This window comes from Phymastichus coffea, unplaced genomic scaffold (assembly GCF_024137745.1).
Source record: "Phymastichus coffea isolate CEN01 unplaced genomic scaffold, Cenicafe_Pcof_1.1 PCOF00093, whole genome shotgun sequence".
In the NCBI taxonomy this organism is placed as follows: Eukaryota; Metazoa; Arthropoda; class Insecta; order Hymenoptera; family Eulophidae; genus Phymastichus; species Phymastichus coffea.
In genome coordinates, this window is record NW_026706904.1 from 811,165 (window position 1) to 829,266 (window position 18,102).

The window sequence follows — 18,102 nt, forward strand, 5'->3', positions numbered from 1 at the left end:
AGTGAGTAGGCTGAAGAATCTTCCGTTTCTCAAATATATACAACTCAACCCCACACATTAGTGCGTATAAGGTCGATCAACTTTCGTTCGGTATAATACGACGCTTCGTCGTAAGCATAATGCTGCTTCACATTTTCTTAAACCGTACTTCCCCTTCCCGTCCCATGGAATCTTACGGCGCGACGGTGCAGAAGCGAAAGAAAGAAAGAGAGAGCGTGTGAGAGAGAGAGCGCGGTCAGCTATACTCAAAATTAACAAGAGCAAGTGCGTTTAGTCATCTGCAGTTGAGAGTCGCGTGCAAACGAGTTATCTCTATCAGTCACAAGTCAGTAATACATACACATAACGTACATATTGTTTCACCGTTGGCAGGCAGTGTTCCCGTAGTGTATTGTACAAATCAAACTTTAAAGATGTCGATCGTGGGTTACAGCACAGAGATAAATAACGGTAACTCCACCGCAGCTGAGAATAACAGGTAAAAGACCTAATACATATGTACAGATAAGGGAGACGTGTCTGCTCCATTTTTTGTTTTTTTTTCTTGTATGCGCTCTCTCGATCGCTTTAGTTTCTCTTTTTACCATATACGATGACATTAGCCCTTGACACTAAAGACAAGACAATCGATTCATTGGTTGTTAGCCAAAGAGACGATTCGCTAGGTGCGCAATCGATAACGATTGTCTTCCATACGCAAGATTTCTCTCAGCCTGCACTCTGATAGCATATATATGTCATAAATCGCCGTTTTGTATATACACGCGGGAGAGTAAACCAACCGAAGCTTTTACAAGCAAGAGTCGGAAGGCGCATGCGCGTTCAGCGTGGCCTGATGTGGGATGATGAAAACGTGTTTGTATTATAGACGGATGTACACGAGTGTCGCATGCGGGTGCCTTCCTAGAAAAGAATAAAAAATCAGTCAGGCGTTAATAGATCGGAAGATAAAAACTATATAAAACGATGATGAGCGACGTCAATTGTTTAAACGAAGGGAAACTTCGACAAACTTTTTCGGTGAAGATACACTGTCGAGTAAATCAGCATATAATATAGCTGCGTTACATTAGAGCTTGACACTCCACTTTTTATGAAGAATGATGATTAGCAAGGCGAAATATGATATACCTAAAGTAGAAAAATTCCATCTGTGCACACGATTGTGTATTTGTCCATTTTATTTGAAATGCAAGGAAGCTTACGATTACTCAAGCCAGCACGGATATACCTTTTTAAGAAGTGGTAACACTCATTAAAGCACACACACGCAGACATACACGTGCGCGTTCAACTATCTTTGTGGCGGTATCGATGGAAATAGCTCCCCTACTCGCACTTTTTTGGAGTTTGTTTATACATTTTATACGTTTATCAGCAGTAGTAAAAAATCCAAAGCAATAATAAACATTGATTTCGACAGATTTTGCGTAAAAGCTTTAGAATGCGAAAGAAAGAGCTTGCAACAATTGTCTCGAGGTCGTTTTTGTTTTGATTTCATACTTTTATTATACTACTTGATCCGAATATTAATAACGGACAATATATACGTGTGTGTAAGTAGGTGAGCGGAGGGGAACTCAAGGATATTTAGATACTTTCGTTACTGACATATATGGATATATGATTGACAGTAAGTGGTTTGCGTATGTGTTCATTGAAAAAATGAACTGCAAGTTCCCTTACTTAAAAGAGTCGTATAATCATTTTGTTTAGTTGCCTACTAATAGGTAAAATAATGACAATTATTTTAACAGTTTCACCTCGTTCATTGACTAACTCGATGATAAAACGTGAAATACTCGTGTACTGCACTTTTTCACTTAATCAATATACGTGTACATTTTTTTTTTATTTCGCTCACTGCAAAACATTCTCATCTGAATCGGAAAATAACACACATTTTGCACGCGCTCGAAGGTATGCTTTTGTAATGTTCTTGAGTGCGAGAGGTCAAGTTTTGTTTGGTAATGGCTCGTAGCTTGTCATTAATTGGCTGCTGAAACGCGACGGTTCACTGCTTTAATTTGTGACCCTTTCAGATGTTATACTGTCCCGCCGACTAACGTTTATTATCAACAACTCCTTTGTATAACATTAATAAACTTCCATGCTAAATATTTCTACTATTTTTTCGTTCTAACGTCGTTATTATTTGTTATTTATTATCTTACCTAAAAAATACAAAATCATTTAAGAAACGTTTTTTTAGAAAACTTAAATGTTTACATATTTTGTTGAAAACTTCATTTTTTAAGTGTTATTAAAGCGCGAGATGTGTCCACGTATTTAATAAATTTTCAGAGTGAGCTAACGTTTTGAAGCCGCTTTTGAAATGTATTAAAAATATTTTTTTAATGAAAATGTTTATGGCCTAAAACATCCATACGCTTGTTAACCGTTTGTTTAAACGTGTGTAAAATGTTTTTAAAACCGAAATTTCATTCTCTGTAAATAAAAATTTCATATGATAATCTTAGCAATAATAGATAATGATGCGCTATTATAATTAACAGGATCATATCAATCATTATGTATATTAATTTTTCTGTACGCCCATCACATTTTACAGTTATTGCAATAGTTACAGTATCTACTTAATTCACTTTTTTTAAGGTTTATTATGAAGCCCATTAAACTTACAAATATCAAGTGGAAATGAATTTAACAGTCATCACTTATTTTTAGAAAATTGCTAAGAAGATTAATATCAAATTTAACATGAGACGTTACAGTAGATAAATAATTTATAGCTGAACCTTTCTTTTCTAATTATGATCTTAATCTATGCAATATATTCTCATGATTTTGGGCACAACTTATTTTCATCATCAATATTTATATTTAAATTAAGAACATGTGACTTCTCATTTTGTAGTTTAGTTACAAGATCTGCCAAATTTAAACCATTCATTCTAATGGCATATGACATTAGAGTTAAATTTATTAAAACCTTTGCATGAGATGTCTTTGATTTGTTTCTGCAGTAATAGCACCAATATAAGGTGTAAAACGACCATTTGTTAAAAATGAGCTATAAACAATATCTAAGTATTCTTTACTCTCTTCTCTCGACTTTTTACTCTTTTTTTCTCGACTAAAATAGTTTTAGACAATAAGTGATTAGAAATATTATCTATATAACACTACTCAATAAAACACTAAATTTTGCTTGTACATTATCTCACTGATAAATCAAAAGTGATGTAGGTCCTAAACATTTTCTATGATCGTGACATGGGAAGGTGAAAATATCTCCATCTAATTTTAAAGTCCAATAAAGTTGGGTTCAGATCTACAAATTTTATTCTCACATTACACATTAAATCTTTTACGTGTTTTACTGCTTTTATTTGTAGAAACAAAGGGAATAACAATTCATTTTATTGTTTAAATACAGACACAAACTTTTGCTATACTAAAAGTGGAATCTACGAATACTGACATTTTTTATAGTTTGATTCGTCATATTATGCCAAAAAAATAGTATTGAAGTATGTCGGTAGTGTGTTTCGAAGTTAAAGTGTAGCTCTTTCAAATGTACTTATCGATTTTTCAAAAAAATTTTTTTCGCATAGTTATAGAGGTCCACATATAGCAAAAATATGTATTTTTGTTTTTACTTTTCGGTTAAGATATCTTAAAAATCTGACACGATATAGCAAATATGAGGCCGGATCCAGATTTTACAGCAAAAATTACTTCGGAAATGACTTTTTCTTTTTCAAAACAAGTCCTTGCAGGACTGTGTTGTTTATTCAAAGGAACATTACAGTGGCGATAACTCATTTTTTATAAATCGTTATTAACCACCATTACTTTGGAATTAACTTTTCATTTTTATATTTAATATCACGATATGTAAGGAGCTTTGTTAAATCATCGAAATATAAAATTATAAATACAAATTTTTTACATAATCTCATGAACACGTGCATGTTACAAAAAAAAAGTAAAATAGAAAAGTACAGTATCTAACAATTTCATTTTTTAATTTCCATCTGAGTCATCCCACAACAACAAAATGTCTGGCATCAATGATTCATATAATGCAAAAAAAAAAATGTGAGAGAAAAAGCAGTAGATAGACGACATTTTGCATAAGCTGTCATCGGGTCAATAAATAATCATTGTCGTAGACTTTCGCTTTCGTTTCCTCGGCGTATCAGTGGTCAATTAGCGTTATTATAACGATCGTGCGTCCGTGCGCGTCTGAAGAATCCATCGCGCTACTTTGAAAGCCGCGGGGTCATCGACGTACACGCTCCGCTAGATCCATGCGAGATCCATCCTCTCTATACGGCAAAATCAGAATGTACGCGTCTTTGATACAGCCCAAAATTGACTTTTCTACGCGCGAGCGGCTCGAGAACGATACTCTGCGCGTTGTAATCTTGGGGGTCTTCAAACTATTCCAAAGTGATAAAAAGCTTTGAAAAAAGCTCGCAGGACAAAGAAGAGAGAGAGAGAGAGAAAGAGAGCTGTTAAAATTCAAAGCAGCCTTCTACGGGTGGTTTTACGTTGTAAAGCCTCTCGCGGTTTGATTGGTCAAACATCTGGCGTTGCACAGTTTATTTTGATCGCAAAAGTATGTCGTGCAGAGAGAAGGAAAAGCAAGCTATCGTTATGATTGCTCAATGCTTGGTAACAATTTGATTATTTGCGTATAATATTTGCGTATAATCTCTCACGGCGCATCTCGTGTATAACTACGACGATCCCCATTAGTCAATTACACGTATAATTGCGAACGGCGATGCAGAGACAGCTGCGAGCCTCCGTTAAAAGTCAGATGTCATGTAATACTCCATGCAGCGGGCAGAATAAAAAAAAACACCATCCAGCAGTATCGTTCCACGGCAAGAAAACGCGAATTTCAAGTCAGAGAGTAAAAAGCAATCTATAAAAATTCGTTCGAAAATTCCGTTATTTACTCGTAGACCAGCGCGATCGCGGCAGTGCGATCGGATAATTTTCATCGAAAATTTTCCGCAACAAAACACGCAGCCGTTGTCAGCGCGGTAAGGTCAGGGCAGGAAACAAAGCGCGAACTTGATGCGTTTACTTGTAGAAGTCTGTGCATGTAAGAAGAGAAATTACAGTGACAGGACAGATGGACAGCGATGGAAGAAAAATCGCAGCGCGTGACTTGCGGCAATGATTATTTAACTGCAGGTCGAGAGAGAAAGAATTCCGCGAAACGCGCGACGAAGAGGACGAAGATCAGAACCCAACCCCGAGAAATCTTAATAAATCGACGATGACAGGAGCCTTGATTGGTGTCCTTGTCGTGCAGTGAAGGTGACGACCGGGTCATCGTGCATCTAAATTACGCGCGCAGATAATCACGCAAAGCTTTCGAAAGCGATCGCAGAGATCCTCTGAGCGCGCCGAGGGGAAGCCGACGCGCTTGAGCGTCGAGGTTGTGCGGATGCGTCAATCGTGCGAGTGCGGAAAGCCGACGTGGGGTGTACTCGTTTTTTCTTTTCTCCTGTTCTACGCACCGATGTAACGAAGGGGACGCCTGTTCGTTAACTCTACCACGAGCGAATATACAATATTTTCTACTGTAATCCTTCGGGACCTAAAGCTTTCGCTTCGTCGTGCTCAGCTCTGAAATATAGGATGTGAAAACGCATAGTTCGATCGTCGGGGAAATAAATAGAGTTTTACAAGAGCAAATAGCGCGCGAGAGACGAGTCTCATAATCGAGAAAGCAATCGCCGGAATCTCTTACCTCATCGCTCCTCGCGGTAACGGCAGCACCAGTAACTTGTTATTTTGCTTTGAGCCGAGGACTCGAACCTGATTTCATGCTGCACTGTGCAGAGATTTCACAACGTCGACTTGCTCGCACGAGATTGGGAAAAACATCCAAAGGAAAAGGTGTTAAAATTGTACGGTGAATTTGTTAATCGATTGATCAATGTGAAAAGTACGCATTGACGGGCGTGTGGGCTTGGGCGTGGTGGTTACGTGGGTGATATCAAGATTCGTGCTTTTCTAATTGGACGTAGCGAATAAAGTTTTCCGTCTAGCTTTTGTTCAATTGTCCATTTAATCTTTCTTGATCCTGGGCGAGCCTCTTTAAAGTGCGTCAAACACTCGAATCTTATACGTAAAATAAGTACAACCCAATAATAAAAATAATTATCATAACCTTCAATAATATAGCGTTATGATACGTTTGTTCCGGGAGTAAGTGTGTTCGTTTGGGGCATGCGAGGAATAGTGAAAAATAGTAGTAACTTTCTGTTGTTGGCACTATCAAAATTTTTAGCGATTTGTACGCGTTTGTACGCCCTCGTACGCGCGCGTATGCGCATATGTGGCGAGGGCCTGACTCGATAAACAATGTTCGTGGCAACGCTTCTATCTTCTATTCTTTGCAGTCGATCAGTGAGAAGCGCTTGACATATACAACGTTAAATGTGAATAAGTTCCCGGCCAACGAATCGTTTTGTAATGTAAAAGTACATGTCGCTCATAAAATAACGGCAGGCGCAATAAACTGAGAGTGCAAGTGAACGACAATTTGTCCATTCACTTCCGACCAAGTCAGTCGTTAACCTCGATCGGCTCTCCCCCTTTTCCGTGAATCAATCAAAGTATGCTAGTCGTCTGCACCAGATAAGTCTTTCGCAGACGTTGTAAAATCAAACTCCGATTTTCCCCTCCTCTGTATGCGTACATGGCATGTGGTATTTCCGTTGCATTTACACGCGATGCGCTGACTCACCCGTAAGTGTATCGAGTGATTTTCCGTTTGTCGCTTACAGTGCAGGTGCACCGTATATCCGTACCCGCGAGCGCGATCGCGCGGACCGGCGTCGTTCGATTGGCTATATGGATATGTGTCCATAATATTGGCGTGACAAGCTCGCAAGAGCACTAATTTTTCATCGACTCGATTATTTCGATATCTTGCATGCTTCCCGCGTTATTATAGGTCGTTTATATTTGACAGCAAGAACGTACGGTCACGATACGAATTCACTTGAACGTTCTGACGCGTTGCAGAATAATGGTACTGGATTGCACGAAGCTCATCAGCCTTCCATTGAGCAGCAACTCTTTGAGTCGTCGCTATGGGACTGTGCATACGTCACAAGGTGATCCTTCCAATGGAGTTCAGAGTTGCGGCGTGAGAGGAGAGATAAGGTTAGGATCGGTACGCAGACAAACGAGCGAAAGATCGCGAATCGTCAAGCTAGCTTTTTGTCGAGCGAATATCACGACGATTGACATGACATTCAGCCGCGTGCTCGATCAAGATTTTTTTTCTTTGCACTTACGATGTTTATATACATTGCTTAGCTTCAGACCATAAAATGAGATTCGGTTGAAAACTATACGACCAAGACGCGCAAGGTTTTTCCTATCAGTAACGCGACTTCGAGAATGGAAGTATAATGATACCCGTATATCGTTGATTATCGCGTTTGGTATTTAACGTTCCACTGTATTGGGTATCCATCTGTTGCAACGCAATCGGGAATGGACCACGAGGATCTTTGCTGTTCTCTTGCCGGATGCTCCGATGCGTCGATCCAGTGTCAATATTCAATATTCATCGTCACGGCTGCGTTGCTATAGCGCCCGGCCCGAGCGTTACGTCAAGTTTTCGTCAGTCGAGTCTTGACTCACGCCGAGTACGCACACGCAACACTTCTCTCGCCGCTCGCGCTGCTGTACAGAACGTAGCTTGCAAGACTTCAGTCATGAGGGAACCCGCTGAGAATCGAAGGTCTAGGTGTGTGCAATTGTGCTTTCGCTTCTTTTATTTTGCGCTTTTCTCGTTGTTGTGCGAGCGAACGACGGGGCGCGCGCTGTTCTCCCCGTTGCGGTTTTGCGACAGGATGCGGCTCATTCTTTTGGCGCGTGTTTAGATGACGCTCGCCTTGGCGACGAGTCAAACGAGGAGAAAAGTGTTAATCGAGACTTGTGAAAGATCGCGCGACTACATGGCGAAACTAATGGACGTACGTGACATTTTGGAGGTCGCCGATGTTTAACTTGTAGACATTTTTTGTACGGTTTTCGTGTTCTTTAGATGAGTTCAATAGACACGCGAATTAGAATTTAACGAGCAAAATCTGAACGCCACGGTTCGACGTAGTTTCTGTTTGAGAATTATCATAAGTTTAGGAATTACTTGATGTTCCGATAGTTTTTGGCTGCTTACGTTTCCACGAGAACACAAACAAAAAATTAATGAAAGAATGGATAGCGTCTTCATAATTGTCAGATTATTGTGTACGTATTTAGAATAGAACTTTTCGTTTGCTCGTAGATTATATGGAATTTTGTCGTCTAAGTAAAAGTTAAGCGCGCTTCTGACGAAGCGCGAAAAGCCTCTGTATGCTTAGTCGGCAACGCAATAGAACATTAGCAGCATTCTTAGTCCACGAAAAAAAATAATTTTATTCGTCTTCTGGAAAGCGCACGTTGTCATTTTTACTATTTTTACTAACTAATTTCAGCGAGCGCACTTGAAAAACGCGCATAACTATAGTTTACTCTGCATCACAGTTAATCACATTTGGCATGTAATAATAATCATTGCGTACTGTCAACTTTCATCGCGAAACAAGCGTGTCCTTTAATAATTTTAAAACACATTAACTCACCCTCCACGCGGTCTTTCTTCCTTCATCGAGCAACAAAAAATATCGTATTTCGATACGTGTGACTTGAGTAACCCATTATTGCGCGGCATGATATTAGCGCCGGAGTGCAAACGAGGGCGATAATCACGCCGTGCAACGGTGGGATACTTGAGTCACAAGAATCGTATAGCATTTTATAGTACGGCCGATCTCAAATCAGCACTTAGAATTCGTCTATCCCTGACTCAAGATGGGTCAGTCCTCACGAACACCAGCGAGTGCTCTAAGCACGGCGGTGCATAAATGTATTTAAATTACGGATCGACGTTATTTAAGTGCTGATTTAGATCACGCAGTGCTATAAAAATCGTTTTAAGAAAAACGTTATACCTTCCTCTCACCTCGATCGAAAATAAAGTCTAAAAATCATCGTGTTATCAACATCGTAAAAAATCGGCTCGGAAAAATTATAAAAAAATTGCGCATGATTAGTAAGAAACGCAAAACTTATGATCGTCAAACACACAATCCTTCTGCGTCGCTTTCTATATTCATTATAAACGTCACATCATCCATGGCCTGCGAAAGGCTTACGATCAAATGGATTTATCAGTTGTCCTTTTCCAAATTTTTCGATGCGTAAACTTCCAAAATTCGCCTGACAAAGCAAAAGCTGTCTCTGCGCAAATTTATTATCCGCAAGCAAATAGGAAGTAAACTCGCGACGCGATGACTTATCGAAAAACATCCCGCGGACACGGGTTGATTTGACGTTAATGAGCGTGGCTGGGAAAGACGGTGGGAATCTATCGAGGTCGCGCACACGCGGATGAGAACTTCAAGCGTGACATTCGCACGACCGACATTCCACAACGGAGAGAATAGAAAAATTGACGTGGACGCTTGCACAAATCGAGCGCTATGTGACGCTGCAAAACGATACATGGTCGGGAGAGAGCGGCATGCGCGCGCCTTAGACTTTGGACTTTGCCGAGGAGAAAGAAATTTTTAATGACCTTGATCGCATATATCTCGTGCACACCTTGCTCGCGGCTATTAATTTGGCGCTCTTCGGCGGAGTCAGCGACGAATGAAGCGACTTAGCGAGAAATCAACGAAAATCATTCCGGAAAAATTGTAGGTAAATTTAAGCGTGATTAGCAAGGATAGCAAAACTCATTAATAACTCGACGCAATTTAGCGTAGTATTTTCATTCGGTTTTTATAGAAATGAACGTGGTGTTAATTTTTCTGTCCAATTCCAAGGCGCCGGCGTATCGCTCTTCCAGGCATAATTCGTTTCACAGCGTTACATGGCAATCGTCCACGTTCATTTTTCTTTTCTATTCATTGTGAAATGTCGGTCGTGCTGATGTTACTCCTGAAATTCTCATTTACATGTACGTAATTTCGATCGATTCTCACCGTCTTTCCCAACTTTCGCCGTAACCACGATCATCGTGCGCACACACACTCATTAATATTAAATCAAGCCAGGATATTTTTTGAAACGTCATCGTGTCGCGAATATATTTCCTGCTTGCTTGCGGATAATAAATCTGCGTGTTGAGGCAGCTTTTGTTATCAAGCAAATTGGAAGGCTTAAAAGAATTCATAAAATAAGGACTGCTAAATTCAATTAAAAAAAATTCTGAAAATGGGGACTGCTAAAGCCATGTGATCGTACGGTGCTTATACGAATATGAAAAACAACGAAAGTACTACGTGTTTTATGATCAAGTAATTAATTGTCGGTCGTATTTACTGGCAATCCGGTTCGTTTTTCGGCAATTCGCTGAAATACCGTATGAAAAATCTTAAGTAATATCCTTTGACCTGATCACATGGATACAATTATGTCGTGAAATCTTTTGATGCGCGATAGAATAAAATAATTCCTAAATAAAAAATTCTGAATGTCGATCGCTTTGCATTTACAGATGCAGCTTGCGCAGGATCGCGAGGCACGAGGTGCCAGAATTCAGTAACGCCAGCATCCTCAACAGCATGGAGAGGTTCGTTCGTACAGTGAACGAGATGGAGGAGACGATATTGGTACCTAGTCGATTGTTGGATTTAGCCGTTGGCGATGCAGCAGACGAAATTTGCCAAAAAGACAGCAAATACGGCTTGTCCACCATCAAAAGCAATCTCTACAATACCGATCTGTACAGACTCTACAATATCGTCAACCAGATGAAAATTGAACTACTCTGGTCGCAGGAGGATCCTGCTCAGAACCTCGCTGATGAACAACAGGTAATGTGGAAGTTAAGGTTTCTTATGTATAGTATTTCCTCCTTACATTAATTTCTTCCTTGTCATTTTATATTTTCCGTTTTGTCGTATTGATAGTTTTCCTTTCATCGATGGAAAAAAACAGTAACGTAATTTATGAATGCTTGTATACGACATAGCACATCTTATTAAAAATTATCTTACCTATGTGTTTTGAATAGGTGAAATTACTTTCATTGAACTTATATACGCAGTACTTCAAAGATAAATGAGTGTCCTTTGACTAGTAATATAGAGAAGAGAAAGAGAGAGAGAGAGAGAGCCAAGGCGTGAAAATGTTTCGAAGCACTTAAACTTTTTGAAAAATAAAATTGGTAACTGTTAATAAAAATAATTTCATAGGAGCAAGAAGCTCAGCGCAACAAGATGCAGGTCGCCGCAATAGAGCAGGCTCGTCTTGGTCACGCGAGGTGTCCATCGACCACGTCTATACAAAGTGTTCAGTCAGCATCATCGGTGGCATCAAGCAGCTCAGTAAGTGACTCTGACTCGGACACAGGCATTGAGAACGACTCAGGTTTGGAAAGCGAAGAGCCAAGTGATCGACTTGCAAATCTTGCTGCCGAACAGTTCAGACGTCATCTTCATGGACTCCATCGCAGCATCAACCGCATGACCGAGGCAGCAGAATACCTCAATCTCAGATATCAAGCTGACGTCGGCGGTCAAGTTTGATTTAATGGCTCTATTGACAAAATCAACTCTGCTACTGTCTATTACGCTCGCGTTTGTGTGATTATGGAACTTAGTTTTGCCTTTTGTGTTCGCTTTCGATCTGCGGGGAGATCCAATATTACTATCCTTCTTTTTTCAATCACCGATTTTCTGATTTTGTCGTTATTGTCTCTTTCTTTTTTCTGTTATCTATGATTTTTATTATTTCTTAGAGTTTTCTGTTGACAATCGGATTTCTCTTATACATAGTTCTAAACTGCATTTTCAAGTCTTAGCATTAATCAATTTCTCGAATTTTCATATTATTATTCGCAAATATTGCTGTCTTCCTTTTTCTTTTCATTATTTTATCCAATAGCATTTCTTTGGCACTTCGTATTAGCTTTACACGGTCTTTGGAGATTATGGATGAACACTAGATAATATTTTGTTAATGTCGATACTTCATTGGTGGTAAATACTGACAATTCTGTAAGGGGGATAAAACATTACGCTCATGAGAAGCTTTATAAACTATTCGATAATAAACATTAAAAAACTGATTTATTTTTAAGGAGGGTGAAAGTCTCGTGCAATGTAGCGATTAAGTTATGAAGCAATATTGCGAAAAAAGGAAATGAGCGCAATGTTTTGAAAAAGCCACATTGTGCAGTGATGTTGTACTGTTATCATCATTATTATTTCTTAAAACACAAATGGAAGATGAGTCTATTAAGATGTGCACATATGAGTGCATTAATATTTTATAATAAGCGTATTTTTTATATGCGTGTTTAGTACGCGCGAGCGTAAAGATCGATACAAAAAATTAATCGAACGAACAAAAGAGAGGAATGATTTGAAGATAATAATTTTTAAGTGGTGGTTTGATCTTTTTATTGAGACGTGGTTCAGCGAGTGTGTATATAGTAATTAAGTGAGAATTAAATTTTATAAAGTGGTAAATCCGAGAATTCGGTTAGGTTTAAATTGAATTCTTAATAGGAATAGTCACAAATTCAGGGATTTAATGTTCTCTACGTAGAATTAGTTTCGTCTATTATTTATTTTGGTTTTTCTTCCTTTTTTTCGTTAGTTTTTACAAATGTAATTTATATATGAAGTCAAGAGAGAGCGCTCTACTATGCAAATTTGCGTGTGTCGTAATCTTTTGTATGGAAATAAAACAGCCAATAAAGATTGTTTAAATATCCCTAAATGACGTTCACGATGTCGTTAGTTGCGATTGAATATTCCAAATTTTTTGTTCTAAATCTGAATTGGAAAATGGCAATCATTCTTTAGTGCATAATTTTGAATAGCCAATTAAAAATAAAAGAAAAAGATTACATCACAGGCATAACCAAAAGTAATAGAAACAAAAATTGGATGGAGAATCCGAGCTTAGCATTGCGAGAGTGCAAATTTATGTAAATCATTTTTCGTCTCTGTATATAATTTTGTAAATAAGCCAGAGGTTCACTCTGAAGTTAGACCTGATCGTTGAGGACCTTCTTGTCTTATGAGAAGCAGTACAAGCACGAGACACATTTCACGTTATTATAATTTAAAGAAAAACGTTAAAAATTACATTTTTCTTTTTTGCAAATTCGAAAATGTTCACTTTAAATTTGAAGTCGACAGTTTCATTAAATATTTATGCTATAAATATAATCTTCCCTTTTAATTCTTGTTGAAATTAATTTCTTTACGTTATTTTATAAAATTTTATTATAAAATAAGTTTTAATTAAAAAGAATATTGATGTAGCACGTTTTAGAATAATGAGCATTGTATTGAATGATGACGCGATATGTGTTGAGCTACAGTTAAACAAGTTTTATATATTTTCAAATGTTATAATGTTTTTACAAATGAAGGTAGATTTTTCAACACATTTTTAGAAATATTTAACTGTAGCGAGCAAATCTAGTCCAAATCTACTGCAACTCAATAATTATCAAATAAGTCTGTCGTAACTTCTGCACGACGTAAAAAATTATAAGCATCCGTATAACTAATGATAAATAAGTAAAATACATGGTACAGACGCTTCAAATTATTGATCTGAGCAATAGCATTTTATAAACTTGACACGATAAAAAGTCATATGCACTGATGTCATATCTAATGTACAACCTAATAATGATAAAAAAATTTTTATCGATTTTTTTGAAATGGCATATCATTTATTACAAATTCCTCGATAAAAAATATATTGCTTGTTATTTTTATTATAAATTAAGTTTATAAAATTAATAAATGCTTGCTTATTGTTCTCTTTTTATTTTCTATAAATTTATATAGTATAATCGTCCACTTATCAATTGATTTTGATCTGTTTTATGGACTGAGAAGTGAGTCGGTAATACAGTTGGCTATAGAAAAACTTATTTATTATTTACATATCTTCCAGTTCATCTGTAGCATATAGTGCATTCGAATTCTTCGTTTGAGTCCTGTCCTGTAACGTAATAATGTCAACATAGGTTATGTGACCACTCGTTTTTAAAACGAATAAACCTTTTTTTATCACCATGAATTTTATATCCGACTACCTGTAGTCTGTTTCGAACATGTGAAAAAAAAACAAAAAATAAAATGTAACGGAAAATCAAAAATTCTAGTAAGAAATATAATTTAAAATAATTTTACTTTATTTCTTATTTGATGCTCACATTGATTTGTACATTTTCTCTATTGAACAATGAGTTGCTAAGATATAATTAATTTTACGTAGATATAGCTTATCTATTCCGACATTAGTCAAAAACCAATTGACATAATTCCAACATCTGTGATTACGAGATATATACGCATCTGTTGTCCGTATCGCAAGTAAGTATACATTTTTCAATTTGATTAATTTGATAATTCTAAACAATAGTTAAATTAATTTGATAGTTATTGGTGAAGTAATAAAATTTTATTTAATGATATATGCGTGTAATTAAATGCAAAATTAGACTCAGAAGTTGTAATTTTCAAACAAATGTTAAAGCTTTACAACGATATTTGTACTTTTTTTCTAACTGGAAATTTAAAAATAGATATTACACTAGGTATTATAAAGGTATAGTACCTTGTGTACTTCTACTGAGTTAAAAATAAAAGATCTTAAAGTAACGATAACATAAACAATAAATAATAATAATATAAGTAGTAACAAAAATGATAACAATATTATGATCAATATTAATTGAACTCGTATATTTACTGTATTAATCCTGCAGAATACTAAAAAATGATTCAACTGAGGGTATTTGAAATGTTATCCTAAGCTCTGAGAGAATACATCGATTCATCGCTAGAAAAATATTGATGCGCAATATCACATAACTTAATTATTTTCATGTTATTTAACTAAAAGCTTTTTTAACACAATGTCTTCACGTATATTATATTGCAGTGTATTATACCACATATAATACAAATTATAAAGATATCCATGTAAATATAAAATTAATAATTCGAAATTAATTTCTTGTAATTTTTTTTTTACAGAAAATCACTCAATATCTTCTTTTCTGATTGTCAATTATCAATTATGATTGAAGCTGCTGTATTGGTTTTGGTTTGTATTGTATTTACTTCTATTCTTTTCATAATTTGTAAAATAAGAGGTTGGTATTATATTTTATATTGAAAACGCATGCATTTATATAACTACTCAGTTTATTTTAAAAATTATATAAAAATTAATTTTGGATTCTAGGTCAGCAAGTAAAGAAAAATAACAATATAATGATAACGAAAAAAAGACATTTAAACGGCATCTCCGATTATCAAAAGCTATCAAGCATTGATCAATTCAATTATCACAAAATACTCCACGAATTTCATAACGCTTGTTCGGTACGGAATAATTACTTTAGATACAATTGAAAAAGTGACCAAAAAAATTCTAATCACAAATATTATTTTAGAATTGCTCGAATGTATTTTCCTCGATGAAATGTATTCAATTTGCTTCAAACTATCCAGAATTGATAAATGTAAAAATTTTCTCTGATGGAGTTACTCCATTTCACCGAGTTTGTTTTCGCGGAAATGTTCCAGTAATTGAATTTATGTTAGCTAAAGGTGGTTACAGTGTCGATTACAGAGTTCAACACTATACAGTCTACGGCGTTGTATATTACAAGCTTTAATAACAATTTTTTTCTTTTCAGGTGCAGATATTGAAATAAAAACTGCAGTTGGAGAAAATGCGCTGTGCATGGCTCTTTACTATTATTTGTATTCGGAAGAAAAAGACATGATTTGCTTAAATATTCTGTATAAAAATGGTGAGCTATATAATTAAAATCTTAATTATTTACATACACGCTATACATGCACATTTATAAATATGTGTTCAATGAAAAAATGTTGTCGCTACTTCCCTTTTAATAATTTACTAAAACTGTAGATCGTAGATACTGAAACAATGAATGTAAAAAAATTTTAGGAACTAATCGTGTAACTATCACGGCAAAACCTTAAAATAGTATTTAAATTTAAACGTTTTAAGTGTGTAATTGTGACGCCACCTATAAGAAATACATTGTCGCTGAATTTAAACGTTTAAAAGTGTTTAAAATTGAGGACAATGTATTTCTTATGGGTGACGTCATATTAAACGTTTAAATTTAAACACATGAGTTTACCGTGATACTCATTTTTAGAGAGTCATGTACAGTGTCATTGCGTTTCATGTTAACAACAAAGGCAAAATATTAAAGTGGTTCATAATCAAACTGATAGGTATGGAAATCGTCATTCGATTTTTCAATATTTGATGAGAAAGTAGGTAAATAAAAGGTTGCAAAAATAATTAACCGCACTCTATAGGTGGCATCATTTATCGATAGTCATTGTTTGAAGTACCTGTACGATCTATAATTTAGGCAAATTACTAGAGAATATTACGATGACTTTTTTTAATTTATATATCTAAACCGCCTTAATCAGAAAGGTAAGATCATTTATATATTTTTTGCTCATAGGCTGCCAATTCGCTTATGATGATGAATGGTATGATATATTTTTGAATCTTGCAATCAAGAATAATAACAAGAGTTTAACCGAGTGGTTGCTTACTCATTCTAAGTCTCCAAAAAATAAGAATAACAATACTAGAGCTTCTTCTGTACCTATATGTAAATATTGGAAAAGTTAGCTCTTTTTAATTTCATATATAGGTTAAGTGATTATATATTATTTATATAACAGTATCTGCGTAATTATATACAGAATTTTTTAATTAGAAATGTTCTTTTAAAGTTATTTCAAAAATAAAGTTGAAATTTCATTATTTACAGATACTAAATTTTCATGTAAAAAAGTTATAATTGACTATCATTTTGTAATAACTTTGCTGTAAAATTTGTATGCTTTTTATCCTTTAAATCAACAATTGAAAAAATACACATATAAAATAATTTGTTGTTGTTGTTAAATTAGAACAAATCTTTATAAAAATCTACAGAATTTTGTCATGTTGAATATACCTATACCCCTTTATCACCTTATAAAAAAAAGATAGAAGCATGTTGAAGCATTTTATTCATGTTCTGATTGAGCGAGATATCGTCACATGATATACAGTTATGGGGCAAGAAATAAACGTGTATGTGTAATTTCAAGATTTTAGCGATAAAAATTTAATTTATCATAATTGATACGGGACAGTTTGAAGACAATAAAAGTAAAAAAAATAGATCGCAGCGTTATTATTTGAACATTCATTTTATGAAACTATTAGCAGCGAATAACACAAGAAGTTATACTTTGAAATTGTTCTAATTATTTTTTAACTAATCGATAATTTGGTTTTTGAATAAGTTTATTTATTCAAAGAGTAGAATAAAAGTTTAATAATAATTTGACCCGTGTAGTTGAAAAGAATCAATATAACAAGAAATGAATAAGGAGATATAAGAGCGAGCGAAGCGCGTCTGAAATCACTAGTAAAAAGATGTTATATATGGCAGAAATCAATATTAAAACAAGCGGTGCATCGTGGCCTGAAGGTCCCGTCGTAATTCTTGTGAATAATATCAAATGAGTTAAGATATAGGCTAGCCGACGTAAATCAGCGCACCGCTTATAATAAATTATTCCTCGCTACTTCTATTGCAAGAAATCCAATGGAAAAAAAAATTTTTCAAATCACGAATCCATTTGTTTCAGATATGGCTGTCTGTTTATAATAATAACAGTTAATAACTTTTGTATACTGCTAAAACTGTGTTTTGGCATTGATTCTTTGATAGTTTTGACGGTTTTAGTAATATTGAAATAAATTTATATTAATATCTAGAACGCATGCATAAATAGATATAAACTTATGTAAAAAATGTGTATTAAAATGTTTTAATTGTTGATCTACCAATCGTAATGGCGTAAAAATGAGACTGTACTTCATTGCTATACAGAGTATAGCAAGTTTCAGGAAAATGGGACAAATTTGGCCGAATTCACCAATAAAATCCCGCAAATATTTGTGTAATTTGCTCTTTTTATTCGCGCTATGACTTACATCTTAGGATAAAAAGTT

General features: G+C 35.5%; 2 protein-coding genes across 4 annotated transcripts; both read left to right on the top strand.

Annotated features, from left to right (window-relative positions):
• The first annotated feature begins 282 nt into the window (after nt 1-282).
• Nucleotides 283-13,796, top strand: LOC131669419 (uncharacterized). 3 transcript variants are annotated; one of them, XM_058944272.1, is made up of 3 exons: nt 283-478; nt 10,550-10,868; nt 11,250-13,796. In XM_058944272.1, exons 1-3 carry the CDS (start codon nt 414-416, stop codon nt 11,580-11,582), a joined length of 717 nt encoding a protein of 238 aa, XP_058800255.1. In that variant the 5' UTR covers nt 283-413; the 3' UTR covers nt 11,583-13,796. The 3 variants fall into 3 exon arrangements, with proteins under 3 accessions (XP_058800255.1, XP_058800256.1, XP_058800257.1); XM_058944273.1 differs by lacking the exon at nt 283-478 and adding an exon at nt 7,606-7,753 and having other exon boundaries at nt 11,250-13,774; XM_058944274.1 differs by lacking the exon at nt 283-478 and adding an exon at nt 8,145-8,256 and having other exon boundaries at nt 11,250-13,787.
• A 318-nt stretch (nt 13,797-14,114) lies between these two features.
• LOC131669420 (uncharacterized) lies at nt 14,115-16,790 on the top strand. The gene is made up of 7 exons (XM_058944276.1): nt 14,115-14,187; nt 14,302-14,399; nt 15,066-15,184; nt 15,277-15,416; nt 15,488-15,644; nt 15,734-15,850; nt 16,550-16,790. The coding sequence occupies exons 3-7, from the start codon at nt 15,109-15,111 to the stop codon at nt 16,720-16,722; spliced, it is 663 nt and encodes a 220-aa protein (XP_058800259.1). The 5' UTR covers nt 14,115-14,187; nt 14,302-14,399; nt 15,066-15,108; the 3' UTR covers nt 16,723-16,790.
• Nucleotides 16,791-18,102: the final 1,312 nt, after the last annotated feature.